The sequence below is a fragment of the Fusarium proliferatum genome, assembly GCF_900067095.1.
Source record: "Fusarium proliferatum ET1 genome assembly, contig: FPRO_scaffold004, whole genome shotgun sequence".
NCBI classification, from domain to species: domain Eukaryota; kingdom Fungi; phylum Ascomycota; class Sordariomycetes; order Hypocreales; family Nectriaceae; genus Fusarium; species Fusarium proliferatum.
Genome location: NW_022194793.1, coordinates 642,166 through 658,637, shown reverse-complemented (window position 1 = coordinate 658,637; position 16,472 = coordinate 642,166). Strand labels below are relative to the sequence as shown.

Sequence of the window (16,472 nt, the reverse complement as noted above, 5' to 3'; positions counted from 1 at the left end):
CTTAGGCTATATTACCCTAAGTCTTTTTATTATTTAGGATCGAGGTCCTGTGTTTTCTTTCCTCCCCTAGCCATGATCCATCTTGTGGTGATACGTTACCCTTGAGCAAATCGGTGATTTTTAGAGTGGCTTTAATGGCGTGCAAATCGAAACGTAGGAGGGGCAACCTGGCGGGGGTATTGGAGAGGGGTGGCAGGGTAGATGCCCAGCTGCCCACCAAGAGGTACTTCGATTTGCGTGATCTGACAGCCAATTATTAAGTACTTCAAGTGATGGATGCTATGTCATCTGGCTTCGTACTTCGATTTGGACCCAGACTGCGCCCCAAGGCATCTCCGACACCTTCTCGTTCCTTCTGACGTCGCCGCCTTGAAACCAAAACTAGAACCGACGAAGTAGATCGTGTCTTTTTTCTGCATTTTTGTTTAGGCTACCAGGCTTGAGCTTATAGTTTCGGCTTCAACATTTTACTTGGAGCGTTTCTCAACGGTTGATAGACCCGGACTGCGAACCATTTGGGAGCGCCCGCACCAATAACAACCTAACCTTCCCGTCTCCAGCAGGCCTGTGCGACAATAGAAAACAAACATCAGCAAACTGCCCGAACTGCGGCCTGATCCGAGCAGATCTACTTGGTTGTCCTTCGTTTTATGATCTGTGGTCGCATTTGCTGTTCTTGTTCCCTCGGTAGTGTATCATGATTTCTTGATTTCGTGCCGATCAGACATATAGACGCTTGCATCATGGGCGAATCGTTTGACATACAGAACCTCCTCCAGGCGGGTTACTTCACAACTTCTCGAGCCAAGAGTCCGAAGCCGTATGGTCACCGAAATCTTTCAAGAGAACTACTACTTACACAGAAAAATAGTCCATCGTCGCCAAAGTTAGATGATCGTCCTTCTTCTCAACCCCCACCGTCGCAACAGCCACCATATCAGCTACCTTACTACCCTTTAATACCACGACCACGGTCCGCCGCGCCGGCACGAGTACCAAGAGTTAGACCACCGCCTCCATCTGTGGAAGATGAGGAAGTCTCTCTCAAGCGAGAGCATGGTGTGTGCCTCGCAAAGCATCAGGAAGAAGAGCCCCCATCCCGTGGAGATATTGAACAGAACCCTATGATAATGGAAGTTCATGAATATAACCCTGAGCGGCGGTTTGTCATTCTGACAGGATCATCAAGCGGCTCAGAAGGTGGTGAAGCAGAAACGAGGGTTGGGTCGGACAGGAGACGTGAGACCGAGAGACGAAGAGAAGAGGACCGACGCAATGAGCCAAGCAGGAGACCTGAACCTGAAAGAAGGGCTGAACCTGAACGAAGGGCTGAACCTGAACGAAGATCTGAACCTGAAATGAGGAACGAAACAAAAACTCCTCGCGCTGACCGGTTCGAGAAAGCCCAAAGGAACGAGCGACTCGAGCGACAAGATCGGCCATTGGGTGACGCATACACAGACACAAGATCCAGCCGGAGATACGATACTACTCTCAAGGCTGATGTAACAACGAGCAGGGAGCGTAGTCGACCACCGTTGGAAAAGAGACGCAGTCGGCAGGATCTACCTCGACTCGAAACTGAATTTAGAGACGACCAACTCCCCGAAAAATACCGTACTCGTCCTTCAGCCAGCGGACGACATGACCTACCCCCTGCACGACCCCCAAAGATTCCTCTTGACCCCCAGCTCGCACCTGAAGTTATTAAAAGTAGCGCCAGCGGACGGGATCAAGCGTACTATGGACAGTCTCAGAGTGCTTCTCGTAGGTCTCCTACTCGACCAGGGCATGTATCAAGCGCCCCGAATGAGCGACGATATGATAATGGTCACACTCGTACTTCTTCAACCGCTTCCACCTCAAAGCGTACGAATGTCGAGGCTGAGAAACCGACACGCCCTCTTTCAAAAGAGCGGATTGGAGATGCGTCAGCTCGCCCTCTTTCCAAGGATCGTGATGAGCAAGCTGCTCGTCCGCTTTCAAAAGAAAGAGTTGGAACTGAATCCTCTAACCGAGGCGATTACTTGCCAAGAACTACCAAGAAAGATAGATCCCCTTCCTATGGGAGGACTGATCGTGAAGATTATGGAAGATCATCGACATACCCTCCTCGTGAGCCGACACGGGAACCAACAATAAGACGTGATGACCGTCGTGATGATCGAGGCGACGACAATCGCTCTGGTGACGATCATCCAAAGGGTCCACGGGAATTGCACCCAAGACGGAAGAAGTCTGTCGTGTTGCAGGATGAACGCGAATCCCAGCCAAAGCTGGAAAAGGTTGATGCACCAAGTGGTCCCCGATTGAGACCACGAGGACCTACGATGCCTATTCCAGTCGTTATCCCTACGGGTTCGGCAGTCTCGGATGATTTTACTCAAAACTTACGACCTGCGTCAACCTTTCCAGTTGCTCGAGATGAGCATGTTCTTCCAGAGAGGCCTAAAAATGAGCTTCCATATCCCATGGACGAGGATACTTTGATCGACCCCTTCGATACCCGCAGCAAGTCTGAAAGGATTGGTAGGCCACGATCCCAATACGAACCAGACCCAATCATATCAATGCCCGAGATGCCAACGCCTATTGCCATTGGCCCTGAAATACCACTTGAAGCCAGGCCAGCATCAGCTATTTCATCTTCCACTCGCTCTCCAGCTTCTTCGCAGTCATGGCAACCTCCAACATTCGACCCTAATCGAGATGGCGTTCGCCTTGAGAAACCAGTGGGGTCTGTTAGGCGTCACTCGGAGCATCAAGAAGCGACAGGTGTGACCACGTTCCCCGAATGCCGCCGCAAGCACCCCGTTGCAGGTTTGGTGGATTGGCTTACACTGCCTCGTACAGAGTTCAACATTTGTCCTGATTGTTATGGTTCCATCTTTGCCAAAACCGAATACCGAAAGCCATTCCAGCCGATGCTTCGCCCCTCGGCTCAAGCAATTGCATGCGATTTTGGCGTTGGACCATGGTATCGTATTGCCTGGCTCCTCACCTTGAAAAACGAAGTGCCGGATCTACGACTCTTTCATGAGGTTGCCAAAGCCATATCTACCACTTACAGCCTACCGTGCCCTGGTGACAGAGTCACCACCCGTAATTGGCTAACGCTCTGGAATCCATATACTCGACAGCCTGTATATGATTTTACCATATGTCCCCAATGCGCTCAAATTATCCAGGCACTGTTCCCCAATCTGACTGGCATTTTCATTCCTCTGGACTCCCGCTCAGAACCTACTAGGGGGCTTTGCGCGATGCGTTTTAAGCCAAAAAGAAAACGTTTCGTCATGTACTTTGACGCTATGGAAACGACTTCAGACCAAGCTCGACTGGAACACGAAGAGCCAGACCTTGGCACACTTGCACAAGAAGTTGAGAAGATGGCCGCAGTGAGCGAGTGTCAAGAGGACAAGCCAATCACCAACGGATACTGGCATATCATGCAATACCTTCGACAGTTCTCTGTCTGTGGCGAATGCTTCGATGAGGTCGTCAGGCCATTAATAAAAGACGACAATGTCATCGCTCGCAACTTTTATATGAAGCCACAAAAGCTGCCACTCGCAACCTGCCAGCTCTACTCTAATCGAATGAGAGAGATTTTTAAAAAGGCGTGCCGGTGGAATGACCCCAAATACCTAGAAGCCAAGGTACTTGAGAGGATGGATGTCGAAGCCATGATTCACGAAAAACTGGCCAAGCTGGACAGATCCAAACATGAAGACGAGGATTGGGTTGAGGAACAGGTAGATAAGTATATTCAAGAATGGAAGAGGTGGGAATGATGGGTTATGACGCAAGGGACACGGTAAGGTGGTATATCTGCATCTTGGGGTATTTAGAAGGACATAATGATGACACGTACTTATGCTAAGACGGAGCGACTCGGGTGGGCCTTTATGAGAAAACACGAACATTATATGAACAAACCAACCAAGTGATAACTACCTTAGTGCTGTCAATGTAAGCCACGATGATCACCCCAGAGGAGTGCGAGTGGTACTACTCGCACTGTCATTTAGTGGGATAGAAACTCGCTACTTGAGGTGGGGCAGACTTAGGGTCTCCCCTTCCCACCAAACCGCAAAAATATCCTAACTGAAATTTCGTGAGCCTCGCAACCTCCCACTCCATCACCAATTTCGACGCCGCACGACCCGAGGTAAGAACTCAACGCCAGCCGTCGCAATCGATCTGGACCTTTTTCATACTAACTCAAGCATCATCAACAGGTCCAAGTCTCAACCTTCGCAATGGCTTCGCGACCTACCGTCTCTATCATCGGCAAAGATGGTGCTCCCACTGGAGCTACCCACGCCATTCCCGCCGTCTTCACCAGCCCGATCCGACCGGACATTGTCCAGCAGGTTCACACCGGTATCGCTAAGAACAAGCGACAGCCTTATGCTGTGAGCGAGAAGGCTGGTCACCAGACCTCTGCCGAGTCTTGGGGAACTGGTTAGTACACGATGTCTTTCCCACCCAGATTTATGGTTTAAGAGGGGAAATTTTCTGTGGGCGGGGAGAAAATCACGGAAGTGGACGAGGGAGAGACGACAAATGCTATGGGATTGCACAGCGATGAGCAGAACAACAGGCTAACCACATTGCAAACAGGTCGTGCTGTCGCTCGTATTCCCCGTGTCTCTGGTGGTGGTACTCACCGCGCTGGTCAGGCTGCCTTCGGTAACATGTGTCGTTCCGGTCGCATGTTCGCCCCTACCAAGATCTGGCGCAAGTGGCACATCAAGGTCAACCAGGGCCAGAAGTAAGTCTATTTTCGACGACGAGGCTCCTAATTCCAAGGCTAACGTGCAACACCAGGCGATATGCTGTCGTCTCTGCTCTCGCTGCCTCCGCTGCCGTTCCCCTGCTCCAGGCCCGTGGCCACCAGGTCAACTCCGTCCCTGAGGTTCCTCTGGTTGTCGACTCCGCCGTCTTCGAGGGTGCTGCCATTGCCAAGACCGCTGCTGCTTTCGGTCTTCTGAAGGCTGTTGGCGCTGGTCCCGATATCGAGAAGGTCAAGAACTCCAAGAAGCTCCGTGCTGGTAAGGGCAAGCTCCGTGGCCGACGCCACCGCCAGCGACGTGGCCCTCTTGTCATCTACGACCCCGAGACCGATGGCAAGGAGCTTGTCACTGCTTTCCGCAACATCACTGGTGTCGAGACCTCTCCCGTCACCGCTCTCAACCTTCTCCAGCTCGCCCCTGGTGGTCACCTCGGCCGCTTCATTGTCTGGACATCTGCTGCCTTCAAGGCCCTTGACGAGATCTACGGTTCCACCACCGAGGCCTCTGCCCACAAGCGTGACTTCCTCCTTCCCTCCAACGTTGTCTCTCAGGCCGATCTTACTCGTCTGATCAACAGCTCTGAAATCCAGAGCTCTCTCAACGCTCCCAAGGGCGAGGCTGTCACCCGCCGATCTGCTGTCCAGAAGAAGAACCCTCTTAAGAACAAGCAGGTCATGCTTCGCCTGAACCCTTATGCCTCCGTGTTTGCCCAGGAGGCTCAGAAGAAGCAGAACTAAAATAATTCTCGACTTGCTGGGTGTGCAGCGGGTTAAGACGGAACTAGACGATGGGTCTTGCATGGTTTGATATTGAGGCGTAATGGCTTCTTTGAAGGTTGAGCTCTCTTAAAAATGAATCAGAGATATGATACGAATTACAGCCTGACTCGGCATTGGTTCCACAACTTGATGCTTGTTCGCCGTAACTGTGAATTTCCCCTACTACGTTTGCTTGCGGTGATTGTCGTAATAGCAGTTGTTTTTGTTTCATGATTGATAACATACACACACATGTAGTATCGACGTTGACCTGTACAGTGACATGTTCCATGTTGGTACCCTGGGCTACTTTTCTTGTCCAATGCTCATCATCCAGTAACTCTGTTCTTATATCTACTCTAGCTGGGCAACTCTTCGAGTAGCTTCTCAATCTGTGCCGTATCGTTAATCTTGAAGAATTCACCCACAGATCGTGCAAATCTGCTTGAGCCGTCGTCAATATTATGGTCACTCTCCGCTGCAAAGCACAGTCGTATATACTGCCAGCCACGCTTTTCCCGAATCTCCGGTGTGGCACTGAACATGCTACCAGGGCTGCCCAGCACCAGATGAGGTGCATGTGTACTATGGATCAGAAATGCATTTGCCAATGCGGTGCCATCAATGACAGGGGCAATATCACCCCCTCTGGACTGGTAGAGAGGGTGCTTCTCGAAGTGGACACGCACCCAGACAAACATCCCTCCACGGGGCCAGTCAAAATCGAACAGGCGTATCTTGTTGACGACGCCGCCGTCCAAGTCTGGGTTTTGGGACGCTGACTGCCTCGGAGAAAATGAGTTCTTCTCAAGGATAGAGCACATTCGGGTCATGCGACGCTCATACTCGCCACGAAGTCCCTCAAGCCATCGCACCCAACCATCAAGCTGCCAGCCAGTAAACGAGGGTTTCTCTGATTCTGGGAGAGAGGAGAATGTCTCAAGAGCTGATGAGTGGGGGCCTAGAATGGCTTGAGCAATGAGTGCTTGGACGAAACCTGAGGGCTGGCCAGTGCTGGTCTCTGCGATCCTATTCATTAAGAGTCAGCCTTTACGATATCGATTACTGAGATACGGGATAACATACCTAATAAGACGTTCGATGATTGCGGGTTGCGCAGTGGCGTAACCCAATCGGGAACCAGGAGCAACTGTCTTGGAAAAGGTATCGAGACGAATGACACGGCCGTCAACATCAATGCTAAGATATGATGGAACAAGGGAATCTATGAAGTCGTAGCCAGATGACTTGACTATCTTGTGTGAATCGGCTACTGAGGGGATAGTGTAGCCCCTAGCTTTGGCTTCGTGTATCGCAGCGGAAGGGAACTGCAGATACCAATACGGGTCATCTTCAACAATGATGATGTCGTACTTGCTTGCCAGCGCGTAGATCTCCTTTCGTCTCTGAACGCCTACAACACCACTTGTAGGGTTGTCGCCCATCCTGTATTCAGCGGTCAGTATACGAGCGCGTGTTCTTAGTTGAGCAAAATTACTCACGTTACCGTATATAAGAAATGTGGCAGTCGTCCGTTTTGAGAATTCCAGTTCTCGAGCACCTCTCGCAGACCACCAGATCCTTCGACTATCATACCTTCTTCGTCGATCTCAACTGGAACAACATTGACTCCAAGAGGCCGAGCTTGAGTAAGGACGTTACCAAACACAAAGGTCTCACAGAGCATGCCCGGCCGCTCTTTCACGGGATGCAACCCCTCATACCAGGGGTCAACCAGGAGCTGAAGGACCTTTGAGAACCCATCCGTGCCGCCATTGTTGAGAATGACATCCGCGCCACCTTGGTATGGAACGCTTGGGTGAAGTACTTGGTTCGTGAACTGCCTAATGAAAGAATGCAGCGGCGGGTAGCCAGTCACCTGTCCATACTGAAGGGCAGTGGCAAGGTCAACCTTCTTAGTGATGTCTGGCTCGTTGAGAATCTTGGGTATAGAGATCCTAGACGATGTTTTGTTGTAATCTGGATTTCTGGGGGCGTTTTTGTCTGGACTTTTGCTGTGTCCGAGAACACTGCCTGAAAGAGACTCAGTTGATAACGCAACCTTGTCAGGGTAATTCGGTGAGGGATCCCAACGGTCCGCGTTAGATATCTGGGCTTCCAAGGTATCGAAGGGGAAATATTTGACATTGGGCATTCCTAACGACCGTGTTAGTACGGACGTGTAAGACGGAGGCTAACTCAAAGTTTCGGTGCCTCGGTGCCGGGATCGTCGATCACCGACCGAATCCTACTCACCTCCAGCAAAATTGCTAATGCCCGGAATCTGCATGAATTTGTAAAAGGCCTTGATATTGCTTGGCTTGCGATTTCTAGCCACTCTCGAGAACAGGTGCGACAGGTCTTTGGGTGGAGGTAGAGCTTGGAGAGCCGTCGCAGCTGGCGAAGCCAGGGCTGTAGTATCAATTGCGGATGGTGCCATTGCCAAGATCAAGACCAGCTGGCTTTTTCAGAAATTGGTAAGTTTTCAGGCAAGACCTTAGAAGATGTAAAGGCAATCAATATGGAAGAATGAAAGAACACAAGCAGATAAAATGAACGTTCTTTTCCCCTCTTCAAGTACCCTTGACGTTTCTTCGCGTATCTCTAACCGGATGTTCTAATGATAAGGCAGTCCAACTATTGCCCTGACTGGGTTGGACCGGACCTGTTCAATCGCATTCCCGATGGCCGAATTGCCCCAAAGCGTTGGATCCATTGTCCTTCCAACTGCATTACAAATCCAACCCCGACTCCCGCCATTCTAACCCACCATCACAACATCATTGCACTCGCACCATCCCCAAAGACCCCATAGTTGGCCGAATCGGATATGGAGTGAGTGGGAACCACCACCAACGGTTTGCTCTACAACCTGAAGCCCCTGTCCTAAGCATCCTATCACATCGTCTGGGGTCAAGACGATGTTGAATCGCAAAGTCCTAGACAAATGACGAAAGTGTATTGCGAATTTCCGCAATACCTCGTCCTTCAGTCTTAATCAGAGCTCTTCTCCCTCCTTCTCCACATCAGGTTGAGCTCCAGGCTCATATTGAAATCCAATCTCCTCAAAGGTCTGAGCCTTGCAGCCTAGTTGCTCGAATCTGGCCTTGGCTTTGAGGAACATGCTGCGCTGCCACATGAGCTCTTCATTCCAGTAAGGCGGCTCTTTACCTGGCCGCTTGGCCTTCATAACCCAATCGTGCAATTTGTTGATGTAGTGGCCATCTCCGTTGGGACCAAACACATGCAAAGCGTCGCCTTCCTGCTTTTCCAATGCCTGGCTCCAAGCTTCCATGGCTTCCCGAGAAGGGAGCTCAATGTTGTTGGACCACACAGCTGAAAACAGAGCTGCTTGGCTCTCACTCAGCGGCCAAGGGGCTGCTTTCATGTTGAGACCTGGGAACACGAGGGTTGGATGGTGAATATTGAAAACGTGTTGGTACAACCCATGCACACCTCGGCCTGTGGTAATGAGCTGGTGGCCTAGACCCCCAAGAAATGGGAAGCTATAGAGGAAGCCGGTGCAGAAGATGATGGCGTCAATATCCGTCTCGACTCGGCCATCCTTGAAACGGATTCCCTTCTCTTCAACCAAGAACTCCTCAACCTCTGCTGTTTCCGTACATCCAGAATGAGCTAGTCGATCTGGGGGTGTAGGATGTCGCACTGACAAGATAGCAGGCTTTCTACACTCCTGATTGATCTGCAAAGCAATGTCGAGCCCAGACGGGCCATTACCAATCACAACTACCTTGCTGTCTCTAAACGGATGGGGAGTGCGATACTGTTTGGAGTGCGTAATCACTCCGGGGTACGCCTCGTTAAACTCTTCCAAGTTCTTCATATTGGGCAGATAGGGTATAGAGTAGTGACCGTTCGCAACGACCAAGGCATCAAAGGTATCCGTAGTTATGTTGCCGCTATTGATAGTTGACTGTGTTTCAACCTCCCATCTGTCCCGGCCGTCTTGCGCTTTGAGAGTCACCCGCTCGACACGTCGACAAAAACGAATTAAGGGTTTGACATCCTCTGCATACTTGACCAGATAGTCCTCGATCATAGGCCTCTCGGGGAAGAGCTGGGAGTCCTCGGGAAAGGCTAGGTCGGAAAAGGTCATGACTTCTTTTGGGATATTGGCGTGTAGGTTCTCGTACATCGGCGAAGTGAAAATCGGAGCTGATGTTGAATTCCATTTTATGGGGTTTTCAGGAGGGCAATGAGGATCTTCTTGAGGCACAGGACAAGTTCCTGGGGCTAACCCATAGTATCGCCAAATGCCGCCAACATGATCCTGCTGCTCGAAGATAACAATGTCCTCGAAACCCTGCGCAATGAGATATTTCGCTGCCGCAAGCCCAGAAGGACCAGCCCCGATGATTGCGATTTTGTGGACGTCGAAAGGCGTCGGCTGAGTCAGAGAGCCCATATTGTAAGAGGTGAAGCAACTAATAAGGCAGCGTCCCGTCCCAAACACGAACCAATTCTTCACTGGTGTAAAGTTGTGAAGCAGAAAAGACAAATCAGCAAATCAACGAGTTGCCTAGGTAATCAAATTCTTCTATGGACAAGCCTGCAAGGAGTCATCAGCTTTCCCTTACCATCGAGATACGCCTAAACCTGAGTGGGGGTCAGGAGCCATTTCGACTTCGTCCCGACTCTTTTTACTGCTTCTGTTAAGTCACAGTAGTTCGGTGGTTCCCATTGGAAGTCCTGGCCTGTTGTCGGCCCCAGAGCCGCATAAGAGCCGCCGTCTAACACCCGGCGATTTTTCAACAGCGCCTCAGTGATAGACTGATGGGCTAGACTGCGATCTCTTCACCGCCTTCTATTTTCGGTCATATCCCCACCACAGCTTCCTCCTTGCTCGGAAGCTTGCATATCGATTTCATTGTTTCAACAACAATTCACACGTCAACGAGCAAATCAGCGCCTCGGACGCGATTAATAGCAGCAGCAGCTTGACCAACGGAAAAGACATACGAGATGCGACAACCATAAAATCATAGAAACAACAAATAAAGCTGTCGCACATGATTTAATACAGCAACACAGTCCCTCTGGCTTGTTAGGTCCCGTCGACGCGACTTACATTGCGACCAAACCACGATGAACAACTCGCAACCCACAACATCACTACTCGACCAGGGCGAACCTATATCAATCGCCCAGCTCAGTCCGGATGTCCCAAGTCAAGACGCACGAGTTATAATTGGTACCGTAACTATCACATGGCCATTTAGCATCCTCAACAAATCTATCGCATTTCTTTTAGCTGAGCGAGACTTTCGACTCCGACGCGAGAATGGCCAGGTGCGGATCCGTTTCCATGGCGCAGCCGCTGGAGCGATCGCAGATGCATCGCTGGGGGCAGGGGATGAGGTTCGTGTGAGCCTGCAGGGTGTCAAGTGGGAGAAGAACGAGACGCAGACTCAAGTCGCAGGAAGCACTCTTGCATGGCAGCTCGAATTCTCAAACCGCTTGGTACTTGGAATCCGCCGACCTGGAGAAGAACGAGACACATTGCTCACTATCGACGCCCCAGACGCGGAGACGGGAGTTACTACCACCAACGGCCAAATTGATGATACTGACCAAGTCGACACGCTTACATCCGTGCCCGAGCGACCTGCTACACCTACGCCTTTGTCTCCAGAAATCACCTTGCCTCTGAAACGAACTTCTTCATCGACTTTGGATCCTCTTGAATTCGCTTCGCCTGCTTTTCTCAAACGAGCGCGTGTCTCTTACGGCGCATTATTCGAAGGCGATATAGACATGTTAGATGACGAAGTTGACAGGACCAAGTCAAAAAAGCGCACACGGTTCAGTCTACCTGCCAACTCTTGGCGTTACACTAGCCGATCCCCTAGTCCTGAGCCTGAGAATGATCATGAAGAGGAAGGTAAAGAGGAGTCCTATATGAGTAGTGTCTCGCAGCGCAATGGCGAGACAGAAGACACAGCCATGAACACACCACCGCGACTGGCAATGGTAGATCAAGGTAGTCAAACAGTATATGTTGACTTTACTCCAATGGCCAGTGTGCAGGTTTTGGCTGAATCCAGACCAGCGTTTGGGTTGACTCAGACGACTCCCACACCGTTTACCCGAACGAGGCTGTTTGAAAGGGACGACTCTCTTATGAACCAGTCTTTACCACTCGCAGAAGACTCGACAACACCACAGGGGATGCCACAGGGGACAGGCGAATATTTACTGGGTCATGCCCCAAGTAACATGAACACCGATATGGCTTTTAGCTTTACCCCACAGACCGTACTCTTTCCTCGGGCAACGGGCTATTTTTTGGAAGGAAATACTCGAAATACTGTAACAAATTCGCCCAGTTTCGCTTCGAGAGAAGTAGAGTATCCAGCTGAGTTCCTGGAGACCGAAAATCTCCCTCAGAATGCTGTAGAAGCTCTAGCTGGTCTTGCTGGTCATGAACCACCGTCCTCTTCACCCCATCTAAATCCTTTTGGTGCTGAACCAGCGTTTCACCCTACATTTGCTGCGACTTCACAACCGCCTCAGACTGCTTGGGCTGTAGGATCATCCCCTAGACCTCGCTCTGTAGTTGCTAGTAGCGACGCTGAGAATCCAGTCGAAATCTTGAGCTCTTCGCCATTAAGGGAACAAGGGTCGCCGGAGTCTAGTAGAGACCGCCAGTTGTCTCCCTCGCGAGAGAACACGGATATGAACACAACCGCGAACGTATCTCCAGAACCCACACTTGAGGAACCGGCCAGTGAAGCAGAGTATTATCGCGACGGTGGTGATGAGCCTGGCGATGATTACGACTTAAGGAAGTACTCCCGCACGCACGACGACGATGACGACATAGAGACATCTGAAGAGGACCCTGATCTAGATACCAATGACCCTGACACACGAACCATGAACCCCGACGAAGATGACGGGGATGGCGATGAAGATGTCGTAAATTCACAGGAATATCTTGACGACGAGTACGCTGACACGTACGAGCAACGATCCGACATTGAAGCAGAAGAGTACGAAGGGCCAGAAGGTGATGCTGAAGGTGAATATGATTCGGATGAATATGATTACTATGATGAAGATGGCGCAGAAGAGGGAGCATACAATCGCCCTCCCACTACCCTTGTTTCCAGGGAGCCCATTGTCATCGACCTGCTTTCAGATTCTGAAGATGAGGAAGCGCCTGTACCAGAGCCAGAACCAGAGACAACAATGGATGTAGAGGCCAAAAATACAGACGACAACTCAGCACCTGGCATAGAAGGTGCGGAAACATCACCAACGTCCAAGATAGAAGGAGATTCTGAAGTCCCCAAAACAGATGGGATTATGGCTGAAGAGGAGAGCCAGCGTCTGTCGCGGTTCGATACGGTCGAAGAACCCCTATCTTCATCAAGCAAAGGGGGGGGGCAAGCAATAGCGACACAAAGGGTTGACAGCCGGCAGATGGGTTCAATGAATGAGGGCCAAGTCCCTACATCTCATATTGAAGGCTCAACCAAGAATGAAGCTGAAGTTACCGAGGCCACCATTTGTGCAAACAAGCTTCGGGGTGACAATGAGATCATAGACAAAGCAAAGTCGCCTGTCCCCGCAACTGCCCCGCGGAAGTCTCCCGTCACAGAAGAATTGCAATCCTGTGGTTACGAAGTTGGAAAGGAATCAAATCCAATGGAAACGGAAGGATGCGATATCAATATGGGGAATGCCCCTACACTGCAAGAAGAAGCAAAAGGGCACGAGACAAAGGACATTGCCTCTGTTCGATCTACTGAGACGAAACCGCTAGACGAGACCGCAGTTGAGCCTGAAGTGACAGTCGAAGCCATGGACATTGATGAACTACCTCGCAGACCTACTCCAACAGCAGAAATTCTTGAGGCCAACATCGATACTAGCGAAGAAGTAGACATCGCGACAACGGAAGCTCCTCACGAACCATCTCAACAGCCACAAGAGACCCTATACGATGAAGTAGGATCGTCGAATTTTTGCAAAACGGTGCCGTTGTCCGGCGAGAGTCAATCTGTGGCTTTCGAGATTCAGAAAAATGTCGACTCTCAGACATCCCAAGATCTTAAACATTCTGAAACACATGAAAACATATCGGACCACTTGTCAGAGATGGCAACTAACCCAGGTTCTGACATGGCAAATGCCTTGTACCAAGTCGACAGGGATGGTGTTGAGAAGGCGAGCGATGAGACACAGCCTGAAAATGGTGGCCAAATTTCCCCTCCACCAACGCAGAACCCAGAAGTCCAGACCTCGCCAGCAAACAGCATCAAATTCTCACATGACAGTTCTGTCGAACATCTTCCTACTCCTGGCGGCACACAGCAGGTGATTGAGGTCGAAACAGTCGACACACTTAGTGTTGTCACTCATGCCCACCAGATAACGGAGGAGGAGGATGAAGGACCAGAGGGTCAGATCATGGCCGAAATATTACAACAATCTCCCATGCGATCCAAAACATACCTTCCTACTGATCCTGCTTTGTCCACAGTATTGTCGCAAACCAGATCGCCTGAACCCACTGGGCCGGCTGATGGGCCACTTATAGGATCTTCCCAAGACACTGATGCAGCATCTGAAGTCATTTTCGCCAAGTCTCTGCGACCTCGGCGACACAGGCCAACTATATCATCAGGTGGTAATGACCACGACGATCCTAGCCTGGCGTTTATCACAGCCACACCCACCTTGAAGACCTCGGACCGTGAAAGTAAGTCTAGCAGTCCAGCCGCATCAAGCAGCAAGACACGAAGTAAAACGCACCAGGATGATCCCAGCATCCAATTGGCAGGTGGCTCAGTGCAGGCAGATACAAAGAGCAAAGGGAAGAGAAAGGCAACCGACGATGAGAGTGTTCACAGCGTGGACAACAATTCACCGGGATCCCAGCGAGTGCTGCGTTCGAGAAATGACCACGGCGACCCTAGCATACTGCTTGCTAAAGGGTCAAGTCCACCGACTCGCCAGACTAGAAGTCAAAAGACGCCAGATCCAAAGCGAGAAACCCCTAGGCGTGAAACTCGCTCGGTGTCGAGAAGTTTTCACCGGCAGGATGAATCCCCGAATATGTCGTTCGCCTCGCTCAAGTCACCTTCCATTGCTGGCTCTACAGCGACTGTGCCTGAAGAAGAGGATGTCAAAACTCTGAAAATGCAGCTGGTCAAAAGCCTGCGAACGAATTTGCCCGACTTTCTGTCGCTTAAGATGCTCAGCAGAAACTCAATCGACAAGATGACGGATATTCTTGCTGTAATAACACAGTCACCGCCTCCTCCACACCGACCGAAGCACGGCCCTCGGGATTTCATGCTCACTTTGTGTCTAATTGATCCGTCGACCGCGCCGGCCCAGGTACGGGTGGCCCATATTTTCCGGCCCCATCTAACATCACTACCGGATGTCGAGAGTGGGGATGTTATCCTCCTCCGCCGGGTCAAGGTGGTGTCAATGAAGGGCCGTGGCTTCGGCGTCCGTTCCGAAGATGGCTCGTCCTGGGCAGTCTCGAAATCCAACGAACGAGAAATTCTTACGCAGGTCAAGGGTCCACCTATAGAAATCACCCCGGAGGAGATCGAATACGCCAAGGGTCTACGGCATTGGTGGAGCCTCCAGGATGACAACGCTATGGGCAAGATCGAGACGGCGTCCCGGAAGGTGACCGAGGCAGGTAAAGAGAACGCCAAATGAGTGGACGGGCATAAGAAGAAATATTGTGGATTGGAGAACTTGGCATGGATCTCACTCACGGCATATAGAAAAAGGGCATAAATGCATTGCTTTCGTTTATGTATTTTGGGGATTTATGACTGATGGTGTTTTGGGAGCAAACGACGTCAATAAGCAACCTTTTGACATAAGAAAGTTGCTAAAAGAATCACATCATTCTATAACTGATTATGCCCGAGGGCTGACATTGTAACTATTTGTGTAATTCGATTCTTTTCTCTGTATCAATACCAATGCAGTCACGGGCAAACAAGTGTATCGAATCTACTTATGCCGAGGATATGTTCACCACGTGTAAGCTGCGAGCAAGCTTAAGTTTAAGGTGCGAGCAGAGCTGATGGCCCGATATCGGGATGATGTGACTCTTTTGCGAGTTCTCCAGACACCTTATGGCTTGTGACAATGAATGAATATTCGTCTAATTGCAAGTAGGCAAATCATGGTAGGAGTCATAAGGTGGCGTCAGGGACAATGTTTGGTGGAGTAGGATAATCTGGGGGAACGGAGGCTTCACACCGGACAGCTAGATGGGAGCTAGGACGAACGGCAACGGGACTTCCCCAGATGTCAGATGGGTATGTTGTGTCGATGGTAGCACTGGATTCTCAAGGTAAGGCAAGGCCGGGGAGTTCTATGGAGTAGACATATTTAGCACGGAGCCGCACCCTCGGTACCTGTCCGTGAGTGGGCACGGGGTAGGCACGAGCTAACTTATGAAAGAAACACGCCTCAGACATTCTCTGGGGTTTAATCTGAACTTGCTAGATCCTGTATCCGTAGAGGGGTGTATTCGTTTATGCTAAGCGAGGTCGTTTTGAAGAATGTGGTTGCAAGTGACGTTTGCTTTTACTCATTAGAGCAATAGTTGCCCATGTCTTGGTTCCTGAAGCTAAAGGCATGTGAGGCGGGGTAGCTCTTCGTTCTGAAGGGAGCTCGGGGAGTGTGAGGAGTTTCGGAGAAACGGAACATGATGAATGTCTACATGTTGATTGATGTCGAAAGAAGCTCGGGGTGTGCAGTGAACGAGCTATCCAAGTCTGGCTGGTGTCTTGCCGGCCAACAACCATGATGTTTCTTCGGCAAAGATTTAGTGATATACTTGGTGTAAGGCTCAGGCATCACATGAACTATCGGTTTATTCTTGCAAACCAACCTACTGAGATGGTGTAAG

At 50.5% G+C, this 16,472-nt stretch overlaps 5 protein-coding genes across 5 annotated transcripts; 3 read left to right on the top strand and 2 right to left on the bottom strand.

Moving 5' to 3' along the window:
* Window positions 1–743: 743 nt before the first annotated feature.
* FPRO_04410 (uncharacterized protein) lies at window positions 744–3,794 on the top strand (the record flags this gene model as incomplete). The annotated part of the gene is made up of 1 exon (XM_031229917.1): window positions 744–3,794. The coding sequence occupies one exon, from the start codon at window positions 744–746 to the stop codon at window positions 3,792–3,794; it is 3,051 nt and encodes a 1,016-aa protein (XP_031080106.1).
* A 468-nt stretch (window positions 3,795–4,262) lies between these two features.
* On the top strand, window positions 4,263–5,536 carry FPRO_04409 (putative ribosomal protein RPL4A; the record flags this gene model as incomplete). The annotated part of the gene is made up of 3 exons (XM_031229915.1): window positions 4,263–4,467; window positions 4,627–4,777; window positions 4,834–5,536. 3 exons carry the CDS (start codon window positions 4,263–4,265, stop codon window positions 5,534–5,536), a joined length of 1,059 nt encoding a protein of 352 aa, XP_031080105.1.
* Window positions 5,537–5,916: 380 nt separating this feature from the next.
* Window positions 5,917–7,997, bottom strand: FPRO_04408 (uncharacterized protein; the record flags this gene model as incomplete). The annotated part of the gene is made up of 4 exons (XM_031229914.1): window positions 5,917–6,586; window positions 6,644–7,003; window positions 7,060–7,714; window positions 7,814–7,997. 4 exons carry the CDS (start codon window positions 7,995–7,997, stop codon window positions 5,917–5,919), a joined length of 1,869 nt encoding a protein of 622 aa, XP_031080104.1.
* A 558-nt stretch (window positions 7,998–8,555) lies between these two features.
* On the bottom strand, window positions 8,556–9,983 carry FPRO_04407 (uncharacterized protein; the record flags this gene model as incomplete). The annotated part of the gene is made up of 1 exon (XM_031229913.1): window positions 8,556–9,983. The coding sequence occupies one exon, from the start codon at window positions 9,981–9,983 to the stop codon at window positions 8,556–8,558; it is 1,428 nt and encodes a 475-aa protein (XP_031080103.1).
* Window positions 9,984–10,663: 680 nt separating this feature from the next.
* FPRO_04406 (uncharacterized protein) lies at window positions 10,664–15,262 on the top strand (the record flags this gene model as incomplete). The annotated part of the gene is made up of 1 exon (XM_031229912.1): window positions 10,664–15,262. The coding sequence occupies one exon, from the start codon at window positions 10,664–10,666 to the stop codon at window positions 15,260–15,262; it is 4,599 nt and encodes a 1,532-aa protein (XP_031080102.1).
* Window positions 15,263–16,472: the final 1,210 nt, after the last annotated feature.